Source organism: Gymnogyps californianus, chromosome 13, assembly GCF_018139145.2.
Source record: "Gymnogyps californianus isolate 813 chromosome 13, ASM1813914v2, whole genome shotgun sequence".
Classification (NCBI taxonomy): Eukaryota; Metazoa; Chordata; class Aves; order Accipitriformes; family Cathartidae; genus Gymnogyps; species Gymnogyps californianus.
Genome location: NC_059483.1, coordinates 112,565 through 129,954, shown reverse-complemented (window position 1 = coordinate 129,954; position 17,390 = coordinate 112,565). Strand labels below are relative to the sequence as shown.

General features: G+C 43.1%; 1 protein-coding gene across 1 annotated transcript in view; it reads right to left on the bottom strand.

Annotated features, from left to right (window-relative positions):
- FGD5 (FYVE, RhoGEF and PH domain containing 5) overlaps positions 1-17,390 on the bottom strand; it is a 105,487-nt gene that overhangs the window by 57,814 nt on the left and 30,283 nt on the right. Inside the window, exons 2-3 of the mRNA XM_050904786.1 lie at positions 11,560-11,689; positions 100-158 (exon numbers count right to left, since the gene is read on the bottom strand). Of these exons, the coding sequence (XP_050760743.1) occupies positions 100-158; positions 11,560-11,689 (189 nt within the window). The remainder of the gene's footprint in view (positions 1-99; positions 159-11,559; positions 11,690-17,390) is intronic.

Below are 17,390 nucleotides of genomic sequence, written 5' to 3'. Positions count from 1 at the left end.
GACAAACTTTTATTAATTGCTGTCAAACCAATGCTGAAGGGTGGATTGCATAGCTTCAGTTTTAGGAGAGCAACAGATAGGTTGTAACAATGAACTCACACTTTTTCTGAAGACATGAGCTCCTGGGCAATGAGGTAAGCTCTGGACTGGCCTTCTTTCTGTCAACAGCAAAAAACAGAGGCAATTAAGAGATGTCTCATTCCAAGAAGTAAAGCAGTGTAAGAGAGCACTTTGAACTGACATATTCCTTCAGTAAAAATAGAATGACAACATTCTTTGTTGTTCAGTGTCTGGCATCCTGGAGTCCTTTCCATGACAGGGTGTTCCTGCAATTCAAATACTAGTAATATAGTACAATATAATAGCTGCTAAGGCAGATGTCAAGTTTGAAAAATGTGTTCTTATTGAAGAAGAAGAGAAATTTTCTGTTGATTTTTACAAGTCCAAAATTTGTCAGAGAAGCAGAAAGTGCTTAGCTTTGAATAGGCTAGCATCATGGCTGTTGAGGCTCATACCATGTGTTTAGTACTCTTAATTACATGGAAAAGGGAGTTCTTAATCAAAATGGTCATATTCCAAACTGTTCTGACTGCTGTGGGACCTGTGGAAGCAAATGGGGCAAAGGGCTTTATTGCATGCTAAACAAAATGTATAAGCTAAACAGCCATAAATATCTCCAGAAAGCAAACAGTTCAGTCCTCCAGCAGACAACATTGTTTGAAATCTCAGTGGCATCTACTTAACTGGTAGGCATCTCGGAAGACACAGAAAACTGTGAAAGAAGCAAAGTGTATGGCTCTGAGGTGCAAGTGGCTAATTAGGGTATTTTGCTTGTATTTAATGACTCACCCTTATGGTAAGGAATGACCAAAGCATGGAAATATTTACTGAAAGGAATCTACTGGGAAAAGTTTCACTTATTTAGCTGTGGTGAAGTAGGGAACTAAAACAGTAGTCTAGTAGTAGTAAAGAAAAGCAGCCCTCAGTGACCTGAAGTGGACTCAGGGGAGATGAGTTCAGCAGCAAGACTTTGCGACATTGTTTGCCAGACTAGGTATGCTGGAAACCCATTGCTTACAGATCCTGCTTCTGAAAGCCTACTCAGGAGAGACTGGGACTTGCTGAGATATGATGCAGTCCCTTGGTATAACATCAGGTGGGCAGTTTGTGGCTATATTTCCTCACCAATTCTGCATGAGGGGGCTGCTAGGCATCAAGGAACATGAAGCTTAGTTGGGACCCCTCGTAAAAGGTATTGATAGGACCCCAAACCCAAATTCAGCTTCCCACAAATGGTGACTTCCCAAATCACACTTGATAGATCAGATACACAATCAGGATTTACATAGCAGATCTGAGCAGTAAAAAATGTCTAAGCCAGTTCAAGCATTATAGACTTTTTACTCTCTGTCCCTCCTCATTAGCATTCCCTTGGGATGCAGGTGTTCTGGCACACGATAGGAGTATCTGAGCTGCTCAAAGTCCCATTCCATCATCACGGTGAACCATCTGCCACCTTTTGTATCTACAGAGGGATCAGCTTCTGGATTTCAGGATTTTCTGCCCCTCTCGAAGTTTCTGGTTCATTCTGCCCACAGTAAGCTGCAAACAGTGTAGGAAAGAATGAAACATTCCCTGAAGTGCTGGAAGCTGAAATTCAGTCATGTGGATACTTGGAGTGTAAAAAACCCAGTAGCAAGGTCAAGTGAAACATAATCGAAGCAATTTCACTGCACAACATCCGTAAATTAAGAGAGGAATATGTGGTGGAACAGAAGTTACATTTTTAAGATTCTTCCAGTTTTAATAACTTTAGGTGTTCACTACAAAAGCAAGGAATTCAAGCACCAACAAGTGAATTCACCACTGCCTATTTCAGAGGAACCAAGGGCCAGTCAAAGCATGTTGCAAATAGATGTCAGTATTGACTGCACACAGGAGCAAAGGAAAGGCTTCTGTTTCTGTGAGGAGACTAAAGATCCCTTGCCTCTCTGAGTTTTCACCCTGGGGGTGATGGACCCCAAGGAGGATTGTGATCCAATCAATAGTGAATACAAGTGAAAAAGTCCCTGAACCCTGATGATGATGGGTTAAATGAATGAGGCTTCATGTATAGAAAATGAACAGTGTCACAGTGACTTTTTTCATCTTTAGTTTATTTCTGTGTACTTTTACTGGGAGGCAACTGAAGATTGCAAGAGCCGAAGGAAGTACAGAGAGTGAACTATTCATCAGTCTCAGATGTCTAATCTATCTCTCCTTTAGCACCAGGAGTCTGAGGGTATGTATGTCCCCTGGTGCTTTGTTCCTTTTAGCTGATGGGTGCCAAAGAGCATGCTTTGAATCACTTACTTTTGGAGAACTACACTACAGTTTAATAGAGTGCACTAGAAAGATCTTACATTTTTTCCTTAGTTTCACTTTCCTGCTGGGAGCAAATATTTGATTGCCCCTTTCCCCCGGTTCCACTTTGTGAAAACCTCTTGAAGATCATGATGTGCCTCTCCTGGTTGTCCCAACTGCTGTAGGAACACACTAGAGGCACTGACTGTTCTATTCTCTCTCATTTTCTCTACACAGGCATAGCAGAGCAAATTAAAGGGGGGTGTTTCTTTCTGGGTCACCTGGCCCAATGTTGGCTGCTCAACACGTCCTCTGTGGACAAGCTTGGCTCCGCAGAGCCAAGAAGCAGAGTGCGTTTCCCCAGCAGGCCAGGCCCACTTTCCCTTTGCATACACACGTTGTCGCACTCTGTAATTCCTCTTATGATTAATATGTCTTAGACAAGAGACAAAACACAGAGACCCCAGTGTCACATGGCCTGTCTAGGGCAAGTTTGAGACAGTGTCTCTAGGCGTTGCCTGTCTTGTGTTATTTAATTGCTGTTTGTTTAACCAGGAAATGAACTCTGAGATTGACGACAGTGTCCGGAGACAGACTTCTGGGAATAGGGGATAGAGGGGGTGCAGGTCCCTCAAGCATAAGTTTCTGAAACAAAGTCCAAGTGATTATTATAACACTGCCAAGCTGCCACCTTCTTAGTAATCTTTACTCCCTGCAGCCAGTCCTGTTCCCAGCCCTGCAGTATGGTTCCTTCCCAGTTCCCACTTCAGAAGCTGCACTCCAGGCCTCACTGCATGCCTCTGCTTAGCAGATGGAGGCCATGCAGCCATGTGGGGACCCTTGGCTTTCTGCTTCACTGAGTCTTCTTGTCTCGTAGCCTCATCACCCCATCCTCCCCAAAACCAAATGCTTAATAAAATGCTTGCAATATACAATGTAAAATTGCAATATATAACTGAAATATCTCCCTGTTCTCTCCACTCTGAAAAACATGCTTGTGCCAGGAAGGTCTCAAACACAAAAGCACTTTAACCAGGTTAGGAGCTTGTACAGTTGCTACAGCTCAGCCAATCAGCATAAATTGCAAAGCAAAGGTGATACCGTGCAATCATCTCTCCATTGGCGAACAAACTAAGCCCTACAGCCCTCCTCCAAATGGATACCAAGTTTACTGATGGAAAACTAAGACCTAGAGATGACTTGTGACTTGCTCAGAGTTTCTCCTTCTCCAACAGTCAATGTTTCCCAATGTATAATGAAGCACACCACCATCAGAAAGCTTTTGTTTAGAACAATAAAGACCTAAAAGCCTGCAGCTCTTTACAGAGCACATGTGTGAGCACAGCTGAAGTTAAGTACTAGTCTTAGGTAGTTCAAACTGAGAAACTTTAGGTTTCATGTCCCTTTTGTGCCTTCTGATACAACAAACATTTGGGCTGCACACGGAGTCATTTATATGCTCTGGCTTTGTTCTGAGCAATGCCAAGGCATCTGACACGTGCCCTAACGGGCCATGCTTTCATTAGATGGTACTTTGGTGACAGGGCCGCTCACTCCCCTCTGAGCCCAGTGCCAGCTCTCAGTTGTGCTGACCCAGCTGTTTGCAGGACCTTGATCAGAACCAGATTGGTCTCCTGATCCAGCTTAAAAAATTGTGGGCTGGGGGTGAATTTGCCTCCATGGGGCTGTAAGGGGGTTGTATGGCCTAAAAGCTGGAGCACAAGTAGATCACAGAACAGTTCACTAAAACTGAAGCATTAGTACTGTGCAAGCCACTCATCTGGAGTACTCAGGGAGTAACCCTTTGCATTTCAAAAGCAGCGTAACTAGTCAAGACATAGAAGCAGCAGCTCCAGTCCTGTGTGTGCCACTGGCTTGCCATGCTGACATGGACAAACTGCATCTCTTTGTGCATTTTCCTATGTGTGTGTCTTATTTCACAGACTCCTCAGGGTAGGTGCATTGTAGCTGGATAGTACGCAGCACAAGAGCGCTACTGTCACAATCAGAGGCTGACAGCAGTTTGCAAGCTTCAGCCTCTGAGCTCAGTGAGTTCATAATGCCCCTTTTGTAATTATTATGAACTATGTAGCAGTTCACAGTGATGTCACAGTGGTGCCAACAGTAAACTGAGGCATTACAAGAACAAGTGACTTTTTCAGGCTGGCTCTGTGAATCAGTGAGAGAGAAGGAAAAGCAGTCCACATCTCCTGTCTCCCAGGACCCTTCCTTGAAGAGCTAGATTGCAGCTCTCCTGGGGAATCTGTGTAATTATATAAATCAAGAGCTGTCCCTTGAAAGGCATCTGAATTAGGTGCTTCCTCAAGGCACACAAATCTGTCATTCCCAGCTCCAGCACGTTTCAGGTTTTTGTGTGTGTGTGTGTGTGTGTGTGTGTGTTTTAATATGTGAAGGTTAAAGGTTTGCAAAACAGAATGATTAATGGAGTCTGGAAACCAAGCCCACCCAGTGGAAATGGATAAGGAGCAGCAAAGGCAGTTCCATGTACTGCTGCCATGAGACAGTAGCTGCCCTGCTTGTTGTGAGACCTTTGTGGCTAAGCTTAGTGTTCCCTGTTTGTGTGGGGTGCAGGTCCCCTCCATCTGCCATACTGCATTGCTGTCCCCCTTTTCATCCACTGCCTTTTATTTTGATACCTGGGAGAAGGGTGGGGCATCTTACCTCTCGTGGTGCCTTCTCACAAGCACAGCATTAGGTATCGTTCCTGTATGAAGTTCCCCTTCTTGCCCTGCCCCTCCAGCACACCACCATATAATGGTAATGAGCACCCCTCCAGTCTGGCTAGGATTAGATATATTAAACCTAAAGTCCTAAATGACTAGCCAGAATGCTTTGGGTTTTCATTGGCATAAAATCCAGCCACATCTGGTCTGAATTCCCTTTCTTTTATAGCATTTTGCTCTGGTTACATGCTATTCGCCTCACTACAGACTTCCACATTTTGCCACCAGGGTAAGATCACATCTCTCATATGCTGGCTGTATACAGTTCCTTGTAACATATTGCTGGTTTTAGACTAAACTGGACAGTATTTGCATACAGATTGGTTTACTTTTAGATTTCCCATACAGTTAACTGGCAGACAGATCTGTGTTCTGGATGAACAAATGTCTTTATGTTCCAGCTATGGCTTTATTACTTGTCCTAGGATTTGTATTAATTTATTTCCTGAGTGCTTTATAGACTATAATTCTTACAGGTATTCACCCAGATTAATCACATTCTTTTCTTATTATTCTTCTGAGATTCCCTTCAGTTCTTCAGATCAAACTCCCTCCTGTGTTTACAGACTGGTTTAAGAGAGTGTTTTTAATTGTTCCTTTGCCTAGTGGCTTAATGTAGGGTTTGCTATATGTCATTCCTAACTATAACAGAGTTCTTAAAATAGCTGATGTTGCTACAATAATCCTAGCACTCCATTTACCCAGCCACTGCTTTCTCCTTCCAAAGGCACCCTGTAAAGGAAGACTCAGCCTCTTATCACTGTGGTGCAAATTGTGCAATTGATCACAGTCTAAATGCCTTCCATTGACTATTGGGGTTATTTTTAAGCCTGTTGTTACTTTGTTTGATCAGCATACCTTTAGCATGCGTGTGACACAGTCTGGATTAAGCAGCGTGATAGAAATAGCTCTTGAAGCCCAGTCCAAGGCAACATGTTTTATAGTGTTGATACAGGACCATCTGCATGGCTCTCTGCAAGATGCTGGAAAAATGAATTCTTAAATTGGTGGATGGGTTCCTGCCCCTTACCCATCCCCACAGAACCCAAAACCTGTGCTTCATCTCTCTGTATTTCTTCAGAAAATTTTCACACCACCATGGGGCCTCTGCTGCATCTCCCTGCTGTGGTTTGTCCCACAGGCGTTTGCCCTTCCCCAAGCCTAAGCTAATTCCCCAAGTAGAGCTGTTAATGTAGTGCTAGGAAGGCAGATGCATTCCTGATACTATCATCTCAGTGAATCCCTTGAAAGGCTTGATGTTCCCACAATTGAACCTAAAGGCTAGCACCTAGCTTTCTGCCTTGCCTGCAAGTTTGATCTCTAATTTGCATCAGATGTTTTTTTTGTCTTCTCTGGATCCAGCATAAAAATCACTCCTCCCTGCTGGGTCCTTATCTTCAGCCAGATGGAGGGTTAGGGTGGTAAAAGAATTGTCTTGGGGCTCCCTTCAGTTTCAATTGCAGGTTGTAGGAGGTTAGTGACAAAAGGGATCAACCAGCCAGAAGATCCAGTCCTAAAAAGTACCTACAAGAAAGGAACTGGCTGAAGACTCTTGCTTGAAGATTCTGACACTAAAGTGAGAGGCAAAATCTATGGAGGGGTAGCTGAAGATCCAGTATATGCAGCATCTTCCTCAAACTACGGAGGCAATTCAAAAACTCAGATCATGACCAGCAATAGGTGAAACCTACCAGCATGTGTTGATTTGAGTCCATTTCAAACTATGGAGCCGAGCTTCTCGAAAGTAGACTTTCAAGATTATATTGTCTCTATTTCTGATCTTCTTTTTAAAACTGGAAATTCTGAGACTGGTACAAAACCTAAGTTCTGCCAAAGGGAATTCAGTTTGAAGTTGGTGTCCAGTCAAATCTGAACTAATTAAGCTCATTTCCCCTTTAATTCCTTTAAAGGGGAATTCGTTAGCTGGGTGGGTCCAAGATGGATTTATCTGTTTTTAGCAGTAAAAAACAATCATGAAGTTCAGGTTTGAATCCAGCTCAATGAAAAGAGGAAAAATCTGGGGTTCTACATCCTGGACTTTGAGCATTTGTCTAGTGAGTGAAGGTTCAGAGGTAGGAGATAAAGTCCTTATTTTATTTGATACAAGTTTTTTGTTCCTAACTGGAATCCCTAATTCCAATTTTTTTTTTTTCCTGTAGGCAGCTCAGATGCCATCATATAACCTTGAGAGCCCAGTACAGAGAAGCCATGTGTCACCTTCTGATAAATTGGGAGGGATTTAATTAAATGAACATATATAAAAGACACATGAATGAGAGATGGCCCAGGAGCTCTTCCAAATTAGCTTAGCAGGAGGAAAAAAAAGAGTGAATCTCCATCAGTAGTGTAAGTGAAGGGCATCGCTTTTGGTAATATAACCAAGTAGAATCACAAAGGTTAAGAAAACTTACAGCATTCCCTGCCTCTGAGTTCTCTAGGTTGTTTTCATATGCCAGCGGACTGAAGAGAAGGAAATAAAGTGCTTACTTAACCAGAAAGAATGAATTTTCACTGTTAGTCTTATACAGAAGAATCAAAACCACCAGATGACTTCTGATGACAAATGCTCAGCATCTCAGGGTCTGAGGTACTCCCAGTGGAAAAAAGGCAAAAATTCGAAACCCAGCTCCTGTTTTACATTTTTATACCTGCCCCATTCCCAATAGGTTTTTAGTAATACAAATTCCTGTAACACAATAGAGATGACAGCCCCTCTTTGTTTGCTCTTTAAAATAAAGCTGATAATGTAAAAAATACCTCAGCATATATTTTTGGTTATGATTCAAATTATTTACAAAACAGGGGTTCCAGCAGGCCCTAAAAATTTCTCCACACTCATGTGAATCTGGTCCCCAGGAGAGCAGAGATTCAAAGGAGACGAGCTGTTGAAACAATACCAGGAAATGTGTGTACAAAGCTAATTTTCTGAATTATATTTACTTATAAAAATGAGCCTTAAAAAGAAACATCAGAGGATAAAATTCTGCTGCAAACTGGAAGTCTTGCGATTCTCCAGCAAGCAGGCTAGGAGAAAGCAGGTGAGAAAAACCAAAGCATGCTGCTTGCATTTTGCTACAGGAATTCATTCATGACAGTGAAAGGCAGCAGGGAGAATCCAGCTCAATGCAAATGAAAATCATGTATCTGAACACAGGGAGGAGATTTTATCATCTAGGCTGTTTCATGCCTTTATTTAAACTAAGTTTCCCTGAGAAGGGAAAAAACAGAAATCAAACCAACAAACCCCAGAAGGTTCTTTTTTTGTGTGTGCGTATGTGCTTTTTAAATTCAAATTCAGCTCTTAGTAGGCCAGCCCCAAACAGTTGTTTTAACAAGATTAACTCTTTTTGAAATCCATGGTACTATTTTTGGCATCCAGACCAACATGTCTTTGCCAATTCTCCCCAAGTGACAGTGCTTCTGAACTCTTTCGTGTTGTACAGCCACTCTGTGTTGTCCTGAGGATTTTGCTCCAAGGGATATATCACTTCATCAGGGAGCTGGACAAGTTCTTTGCGCTTTTTCATTATGGAGACAGGTTTTGACAGGGCAGCTAATGTTCCCTTGGCACCCAGAAGATTTGCGTGAGAAGACAATAAAAGGAGGCAGGAGCAGTAGGGTAGGAAAAACAGTCCTCTGTCAGTCCTCTGTAAAGACACCAGTGCTTTCTGAGACTAGAGCTGTGGACAGATGGAATTTGTCTCGTTCACTCTTAATTACAGTGAACTGGAAGCCCTTGTCTCTGACAGAGAATCTGCAGCATGGGCTGCATGAGACCTTGGAAGATTCCCATATCACTATTATTCTGTGGCTGGCAAGGGCAAAAGACCACAGTTAAATATATTGCATCCTTCATGTCAGAACCCTGCACTGACTGTTTTCCCTAGGAAATTGGGTCTTCCCTGGCCATCTTTTGGTTGTTGCTTCACACAGCCTGCAGCAGTGATGCTGAGGCTGTTACAGAGTAGCAAGAGAGTCCTGATGCGAAGTGGCCTCTGACTGCCCAGATCAGGTGTCTCCTTTAACAGATTGGGTCCTGGGGACTGCTGGGACACACAGGGTTTGACAGGATGGTTCCCAGGACCCCCTTAGTCTGTCCAAAGTGATGCTTGCCCTAGTGAGGCTACAAGAACAAAGACGCTCAAAGGTATCTCTGCCACTTCTCATCTCTAGATCTTTTCTTGGTCCCACATACAAGCACAGCCCCCTGACTCGGCTTACTAAGCAAATGGCTTATCCAGGGATGAAATTACTGCCGCTCCAGCCTTTTTTTAGAGTCTGTAGCTAGAGCCCAGTAGATCACAGAGTGGCTAAACTTCCTACAGCCAGAATTATAACAGGCAGATCAGATTATGTCTACTTTCCTGGCCTGTTTCTTGGCAGGGTAAATAGCCACGTGCACTAATTCATCAGCCAGCTTGGAAATACGGCCTGTACTCAGATGGAGCTGTTTTAAGACAGCTCTCCAGGAGCTTGTGGAAGTCTAGTCCTGTGTACTGTGATCCTTGCTGACAATTAGCTTGGGAAGCAAAGGCCACCCAAACAACCAGACCTGTTCTGATGTTCTCTATCATTAGGCATGTGCAGACATTTAGTTTGTGTTTGCCTGAAGAGTGGGAGGGATACCTCCAGTTAAGACTCTGAAGCACGTGCTTGTTCTCCAAGTGCTGCCGCCTTCTGTAATAGCTACACAGTGTAGTTACCCCAGCACAACAGAACAATTAAAATGCATGAGATGCAATAAGGGAGACATTTAGAAAACCATCATTTCCTAGTGTCTTGAGTAAAACCCTACAAAAATGGCAATAAAATTGGTTTTAGCAGCCTTGAATTTGCTTCCAAGTGCATAGTGATTGCATGCATTTCCCTTGTGAACTCAAGTCACAATTTTGTTGTCACTTCTCCACTGGCATCACAACTAAGAGATGCTGAGAAACCTGACCAGCTTAGATAACACACTGGTGTATGCTCGATAAATGCTAGTGGTTTGTCAGCTAACTAATAGAATTGAAAGGAAAAATATTTTTCATTTAACAGGGAATGTCAGAAATTTAAAGGCTTTTCCCTTTCCAAAACAGTGAAAACAAGCAACTAAAAATTTCATGAATCTCAGAGGAAAAAAGGTAAGGTTGCTTGCAACTGTTTCATTTGTTTTGTGTCAGCGAGGAGATCAAACCACAGTCTTTTCTACTGGTACCAGAGGCAGCTCAGCACCCTGCAGGGTAGACCTAAAAGTGATACAGCATACAGGGAAATCAAAGGAAGCTATTCTCCCTCAGAGATTAGAGCAACAGCAATTTCATTTGCCCTTCACTGTCATTCCGTTTGCAGCTTCTTTTTCTGTTTCTCAAGAACTGGTGACCTGGTAAAGGGAAAATTCTGCTCCCCTCTCTCTACACCTGCCCCTAAACAAAGCTTCACATTCTGGAAATGCCTGAAGAGATCTGATCTTCCTAGAATCAATACACTTATGCTTCTCCTTGACAGAGTTGACCCTTACTCAGCCATCATTTGGTTTTGGAGGGGCATCTGCACAGACTTCTGGAGGCTCTGACACATGCCCATGACCAGACACAAGCCATCCACAATCAGGAAGCCACATAGCTGTGCTGACACTGAGAGACCAGGCCAAAATGAATGGCAGAGAGGTGTAGGAAATCAGGATTTGCTATTTTCCTATGCAGCCTTAGTTCCTGGGGCTCAAATTGGAAGACTTCAGAAGAGCATATCCATTTGTTGCATGGATACCAAATGGCCTATGCACTGGGTGCTTGTACTCAGAGACACAACATTAGATTTTTAGGCTCATATTAGGTTTTAAGAACACACACACACACAAAAATTCTGTGAAAAACAAAGAAAAATTTGTGCCTAAAACTGCTTGATGCCATTTCTTTAACAACTGCACTGTTAGTCAGGTTACTGGAGGTTAAAACAGCCTTGTATTGTCTTAAGCTGTGGTCACATTTCCATGGTCTTCTCCATAATTTGTTTAAGAGCTGTTTATTCATCAGAAGTCAGTAAAATAAACCCAAACATAAGTGCATTTTCCCATGATGAGAGGATTTTGAGATGGCAGAGACCTATTAGATAATTTACTCCATCTCCCAGCCAATGCAGAACTGGTCGCAATAATGTACTTGTCATTGTTTTATTCAATGTAGTTTTAAAATTCTCAAGATTGCAGCTAAATCCTTCTTCCGAGTGAGACATTTTTCCTGACATTCAAGTCAGGCCTTTCCTGCTGCCTATGTTGCCTCCACTGTCCATCTTAGGACAGCAGTTCTTTGGCTGTGCCACATGCTATAAGGGTAAATTGTTGCTAGTGCACTGGGGGAGTAAAGGATTAATGGCTCTGACATTTCTAAATGAGCACCAGGCAATGAGCAGAGAGAGTTGAGAATCCATGTTCTTCTGCAAATTGTTTCTCCCTCTCCGGGTTTCACGCATTCCCCATTTTCAGCTCTTTTACCTTGTTGATGAGGCTGGGATCACCCGGGATGCTCTCGTCGTCTTCTGAACTCTTCTGTTCCTCATCTGATGTGGCGACCTCCATCGGTATCACAGAGACTGGGCACACCTTGTAGGGCTCAGTGTAGGCACTGCAGAGAGAAAGAACAGACTAGCTGACTGGTGTTATTCTCAGACACTCAGACATAACAAATCCACACATTGCCCAGAGATAACCAGTCAGGGGGCAAGGAATCCCTACAGACCTGCTAGGCTTGGAAAGCAAGATTTCTCAAGCTTTGTTTTTTTGCTGCCAGGTTCAACAGCAACCATTTAGGCAAGTAGAAGGATCTGAAAGGAGCAGTGGGAAGTTAACTGAACTTGTTCAAGCTTCCCCAAAGGATCAATATTCTGGCTCAGTTTGGAGCCAAAAGTTCATACTTAGTTGCAACCAGAACTGCTTTGTTCCTCCCTAGTCAACCCTTCAAAATGGATGTAATAAAATCATACTAACATCTCAGTGCTCATTAAAAATGGAAGTTAGATATTGTAACATGGGTTTTCTGCAAAAATATCAAAAGGATGAGAAAAGTATAATTGTAATACCAATGGCATCAATTAAAGCACAAGGTACTCAGATTCCAGAATCCTTGAGTTGTTTCAAGGGAAACTGAATTCAGCTCCAGAAAACCAGAGCGCACCATGTGATAAGAGTACTGGATCTGGTGTGTAGTACAGACCAGTGGCTTCCCAGCATTTTCTTTTAGAAAAAAATCTTTTTTTAAAATTAAAATTGCCAGTGATCTCAAAACCTCCACAAAGCATGACTAGAGGTAGGTTCTCCAGATGGTGCCTGCCCTTTGCCTTAGAAAAGTGTCTTTTATTGCTGATCTGAATGTGCCTAGCTCCAAATTCCAGATACTGGATCTTGTTAAACCTTTGTCTGCTGAATTGGAGGCAGTCTTCCAAATTTTATTACTGTGCAGGTACTCACAGGCTGTATTCAGGTTGTCGCTTCATTTTGTCTTTTATATGAAATAGGTGAAGATCTTGGTGTCTTACTATGTCATGCTTCCTATCATTTAATCATTCTAAAATCTCTGAACTTTATCCAATTATCCATTAGCATTATCCAATTTACTAACCATTTTAGCACCAGTTTTTACTCCTAGCCAGTTTTAGTGCTGTTCTTGGTACTGCAACACAAGACTCAACACAGCACTAGCAAAAGAAGTGCCAAGTATGCCAGTGGTAATACCCATCTATTCCTACCTGACTTTACTGTGTTTTTACATTCAAGGATCAGCTTAGTATTTTTGGCCACTGTATCATTCTGGGAGCTTATATACAGCTCATACACCGCAGTGGCCCCAAGCCTTTTACATTTCCAGGGGTAGGTTTCAGCGTTCAGCCAACAGGGCAAGTCTGTTGTCTTGAGAAACAAAATCTGACATCTCCATGTGTTCCAGTAGACATCTTGGCCAACCAGGTCAGTCTGTAATGTGGGCCTGGCTTACTCAGTGTATGATTTCTTTAGTTCTTATCTCCTCTGAAACATTATTAATTTGCTTTCACAGCTCTGCCTCATCTCTTTATTTTTCTTTCATCTCCTACTTGGAGATCCCAAATGTGAACAAATCCAAAGCTTCAAAGCCAATGCTAGAGTGACAGGAGGCTGGGCAAGGATGGGTTAATGTAAGTGGGAGGGCAATGAAGAAAGAGACTCCCAAGGCCACTAACCAGACTCATATTTCCTTTCAGAAAGGAAACTCCCTACATATCTGCATTCACTTCCAAGCTGCAAACAGGACTCTGTATCTCCCATGCAGGTGCGGCTGCCAGCCTTTCTTTTATGCCGCCAGCTTTTCCCGCATGGGCAGAGTCAAGGAGCTCTCCCAAGCTGACTGGTGCATTTGCCATGGCTGGGCGAAGGGCCAAGCATCAGCACTGTTCCTCACCATTGTCTTCTCTTGTTTATTATTAGTGTCTGCAGTTTTTCAGTGTGGGCGGCATCATGGCACTTCCGAAAACCTGCCTAGCTACAACAACAAAGGGGCCTCAGCACAAGTGAAAGCAAGAGCAAGGCAGATACAGGAACAGCTCATGAGGCTTATTAATAGTTTAGCCAGTCTCTCTCCTTACTCGCACAGCCTTTCTGCAATTTGTAATTGTTTGTCCTAGCAGACATGAAATTAAGTCCCTCCCTCCCTCCTTCTCTCTCTCTCTCTCTCTCTCACTCTGATAAATGACTGCATTATGTTAATGTAAGAACACATTATAATTTGGGAAGAATGCCTCAGTATATTAGTCTGGTAATCATTATGAATGGCATTATTAAAGACTTATACAGTAGCAAAACTTGCAATATTGCTGAACTGTTGCATGGGCTTCGTTTATAGTAGGCCTGCAGTCCAGTGGCACTGGCTTGTGTTTAAAGAGAAGTCCCAAAATGTTATGGGTCTCATTTGCACATGGGATGGGCACAGGCATGTTTGTGCCACCCTCTCCATCCTGCCCTTCTCCAGCCACTCCAGCAGCACTCAGGTCTTCACTTCTGGGACTCTTCTATATTGTCATAGAGCTCCTGGGCAGTACACCTTTCCTGATACCCAGCATGTGTTTTACTCCAATGAATTCACATCCTTTCATCCATTTTATATGTCTACACTCTTGTGGTCTCCTCGCAATCCTAGCTCCTGAAGACTTGAACTGTGCCCAGGAACTGATCACCAGGTGAAGATGCCCTGGGCAGCTTGGTCTTCACAAATCCCACTGCCAGGTGCCTGGAGAAAAACACCAAGGATGCAGGGATAGGTGGCAGATGACTTCTGAGGCACAACAGGTTTTGGGAAATTTTATAAAATGACAATATGGAGAGTAATTTTAATGCAGGGCAAGGTCTTACACACAGAACAAACCCTTCAGGTATACCCAAACAATTACCGTAACTGCATATTAAGTCTTTTATCTTTAGTACAAGCTGCTGTGCACCCTGTGAAAATCACCTGGCCATGTTTTAGCACTTTCCAAGAGACTATGTAGGTTGCTTTTGATGTTGGTGAACTGCCACTGTTGGAGGAACCTTCCAACTCAATATCTGAGAACAGAAGAATAAACTGCTTTATTAAGATAATAGAGTTACTAAGATTAATGAGATGTAACCACTGATCATGACAAGAGTCCATCTCTAATACTATGGAAATAGTGACAGCCAACTTTATGCACTGCAGTTCTTCTCAAGCAGTTTAATCTCCATTGATCACAGAATCACAGAATGGCTGAGGTTGGAAGGGACCTCTGGAGTTCATCTGATCCAACCCCCCCGCTCAGGCAGGGCCACCTAGAGCCAGTTGGCCAGGACCGTGTCCAGGTGACTTTTGAATATCTCCAAGGATGGAGACTCCACAACCTCCCTGGGGAACTGGTGCCAGTGCTCAGTCACCCTCAGAGTGAAAAAGTGTTTCCTGATGTTGGAGGCAACCTCCTGTGTTCCAGCTTGTGCCCATTGCCTCTGGTCCTGTCACTGGGCACCACTGAGAAGAGCCTGGCTCCATCTTCTTTACAGCCTCCCTTCAGGTATTTATATACATTGATGAGATCCTCCCTGAGCCTTCTCTTCTCCAGGCTGAACAGTCCCAGCTCTCTCAGCCTCTCCTCAACTGTGAGGTACTCCAGTCCCTTAATCATCCTTGTGGTCCTTTGTTGAACTCTCTCCAGTATGTCCATGTCTCTCTTGTACTGAGGAGCCCAGCACTGGACACAGCACTCCCCGTGTGGCCTCACCAGTGCTAAGTAGACAGAAAGGATCCTCTCCCTCTACCTCCTGGCAGTACTTTTTCTAATGCAGCCCAGGATACCATTAGCCTTCCTCTGGGCACCTTGATTTTAGGTATCATCTGTGAAGTACCTTTCCGTGTGGTTTTGTAAAGAATTTTTATGGACCCTTTTATGGACAAAGAGTAACCTAACTTTATAAAGCTATGGTAAAGCAGAACCACTGAGTTAAATTGCAAGCTGCAACCCAGGATAACACAAGGAGAGAACTCTGTTGGACAGGACAGGGCTTGCCAGCCCATTTCCCTCAGGACACACGTCCAGATCACAAACCCCACAGTCACAGGTGTACTTACTGGTTCCAAATAACAGTTTCTGAGAGCACCATTAGTACACAATCTTAAAAATGCACACAAACTGAGATGAGAAATTACTTTCTGTAAGAGGATACAGAAATACCGAATTAAAACAACAACTGTTGTATTTGAGAAGAAGTTCCATTTCAGGAATTGTGTGATCTTTGCCTATGAGTTTCTAATATGCTCTTGAATGAAAGACTCCATGAAATTGTAAGATGATACAGGCTAGGAAGGAAGAGTGAAGTGATGGGTACAATGATCTCATGAACCAAGAATGGAAATCATAGAATCACAGAATGGTTTGGGTCGGAAGGGACCTTTAAAGGTCATCCAGTCCAACCCTCCCTGCAATGAGCAGGGACATCTTCAATTACATCAGGTTGCGCAGAGCCCCATCCAACCTGACCTTGAAAGTTTCCAGGGATGGGGCATCTACCACCTCTCTGGGCAACCTGTGCCAGTGTTTCACCACCCTCATCCTAAAAAATTTCTTCCTTCTATCTAGTCTAAATCTACCCTCTTTTAGTTTAAAACCATTACCCCTTGTCCTAATGTGACAAGCCCTACTAAAAAGCCTGTCGTCATCTTTCTTATAAACCCCCTTTAATTATTGAAAGGCCGCAAAATCAGAGGTATCAACTTATATTATCTCATGGCAGTTCTCTGCAGAGCTCAATGAAGTTATTCTAGAAGAGTATCTGGCAACTACATTCTGTCTTCCTGATACTGATTTGGACAGTGTCATCTCACACAAAATCAAGTGAGTTCACTTAAGCAGTTAGAAAAACATCATTCTGCCCAATGCACATCCTGACAGAAATCCCAGAATTTGTTCAGCTATTTTAAAGCATATTGCAGGGAAATGGGGAAAACAGCTACAAGCAAAAGATTGTAATACTGATGCTGCTTCTCTATTGGTAACAGGAAAGTGCAGATGGGATTTGTAAAGTAACCTAAGGCAGTTAGGCACTAAAATCCCATTGAACTCCAGTTCCTTTAAATGTCTGGTAGTGCAAGCTTATACTGCTGGAGGTGGTTTTAGCTAGTTTTGTGCGGATATTCTCAGCAATGTTCTTGTGGTTAGTTATGAGATTTCACCTACTACGGTGGAAAGTAAAAGCAGCTAAGAACAGCCATGTTATCCTAATGTTGTTCAGTTGCAGAAACTTTGGAAACCACTCCATCTAGATCTGTCCATCTGTGCTCTGAAACTGCTCTTGAAACACGTTTGGAACAGACAGTAGCTTTTCAAGGTGAATCCAGTGTAATTCTGAGCTATCCTAAATATGCAGGAGACTCTCTTCAATGGGATACCAATGTCTTTTGACCTCTCTTGATTTCATATTTTGTTGCCATCATCTGGGAACACTGAAAATGCTACATAGAATCATAGAATGGTTTGGGTTGGAAGGGGCCTTTAAAGATCATCTAATCCAACGCCCTGCCGTGGGCAGGAACATCTTTCACTGGATCAGGTTGCTCAAAGCCCCATCCAGCCTGGCCTTGAACACCTCAATGATGGGGCATCCACAACTTCTCTGGGCAGCCTGTTCCAGTGTCTCACCACCCTCATAGTAAAAAACTTCTTCCTTCTCTCCAATCTAAACCTACACTCTTTCAGTTTAAAACAGTTGCCCCTTGTTCTGTTACCACACGCCTTGGTAAAAAGTCTCTCTCCATCTTTCTTGTAAGCTATTTTATAACTGAAGTCCCCTTTATA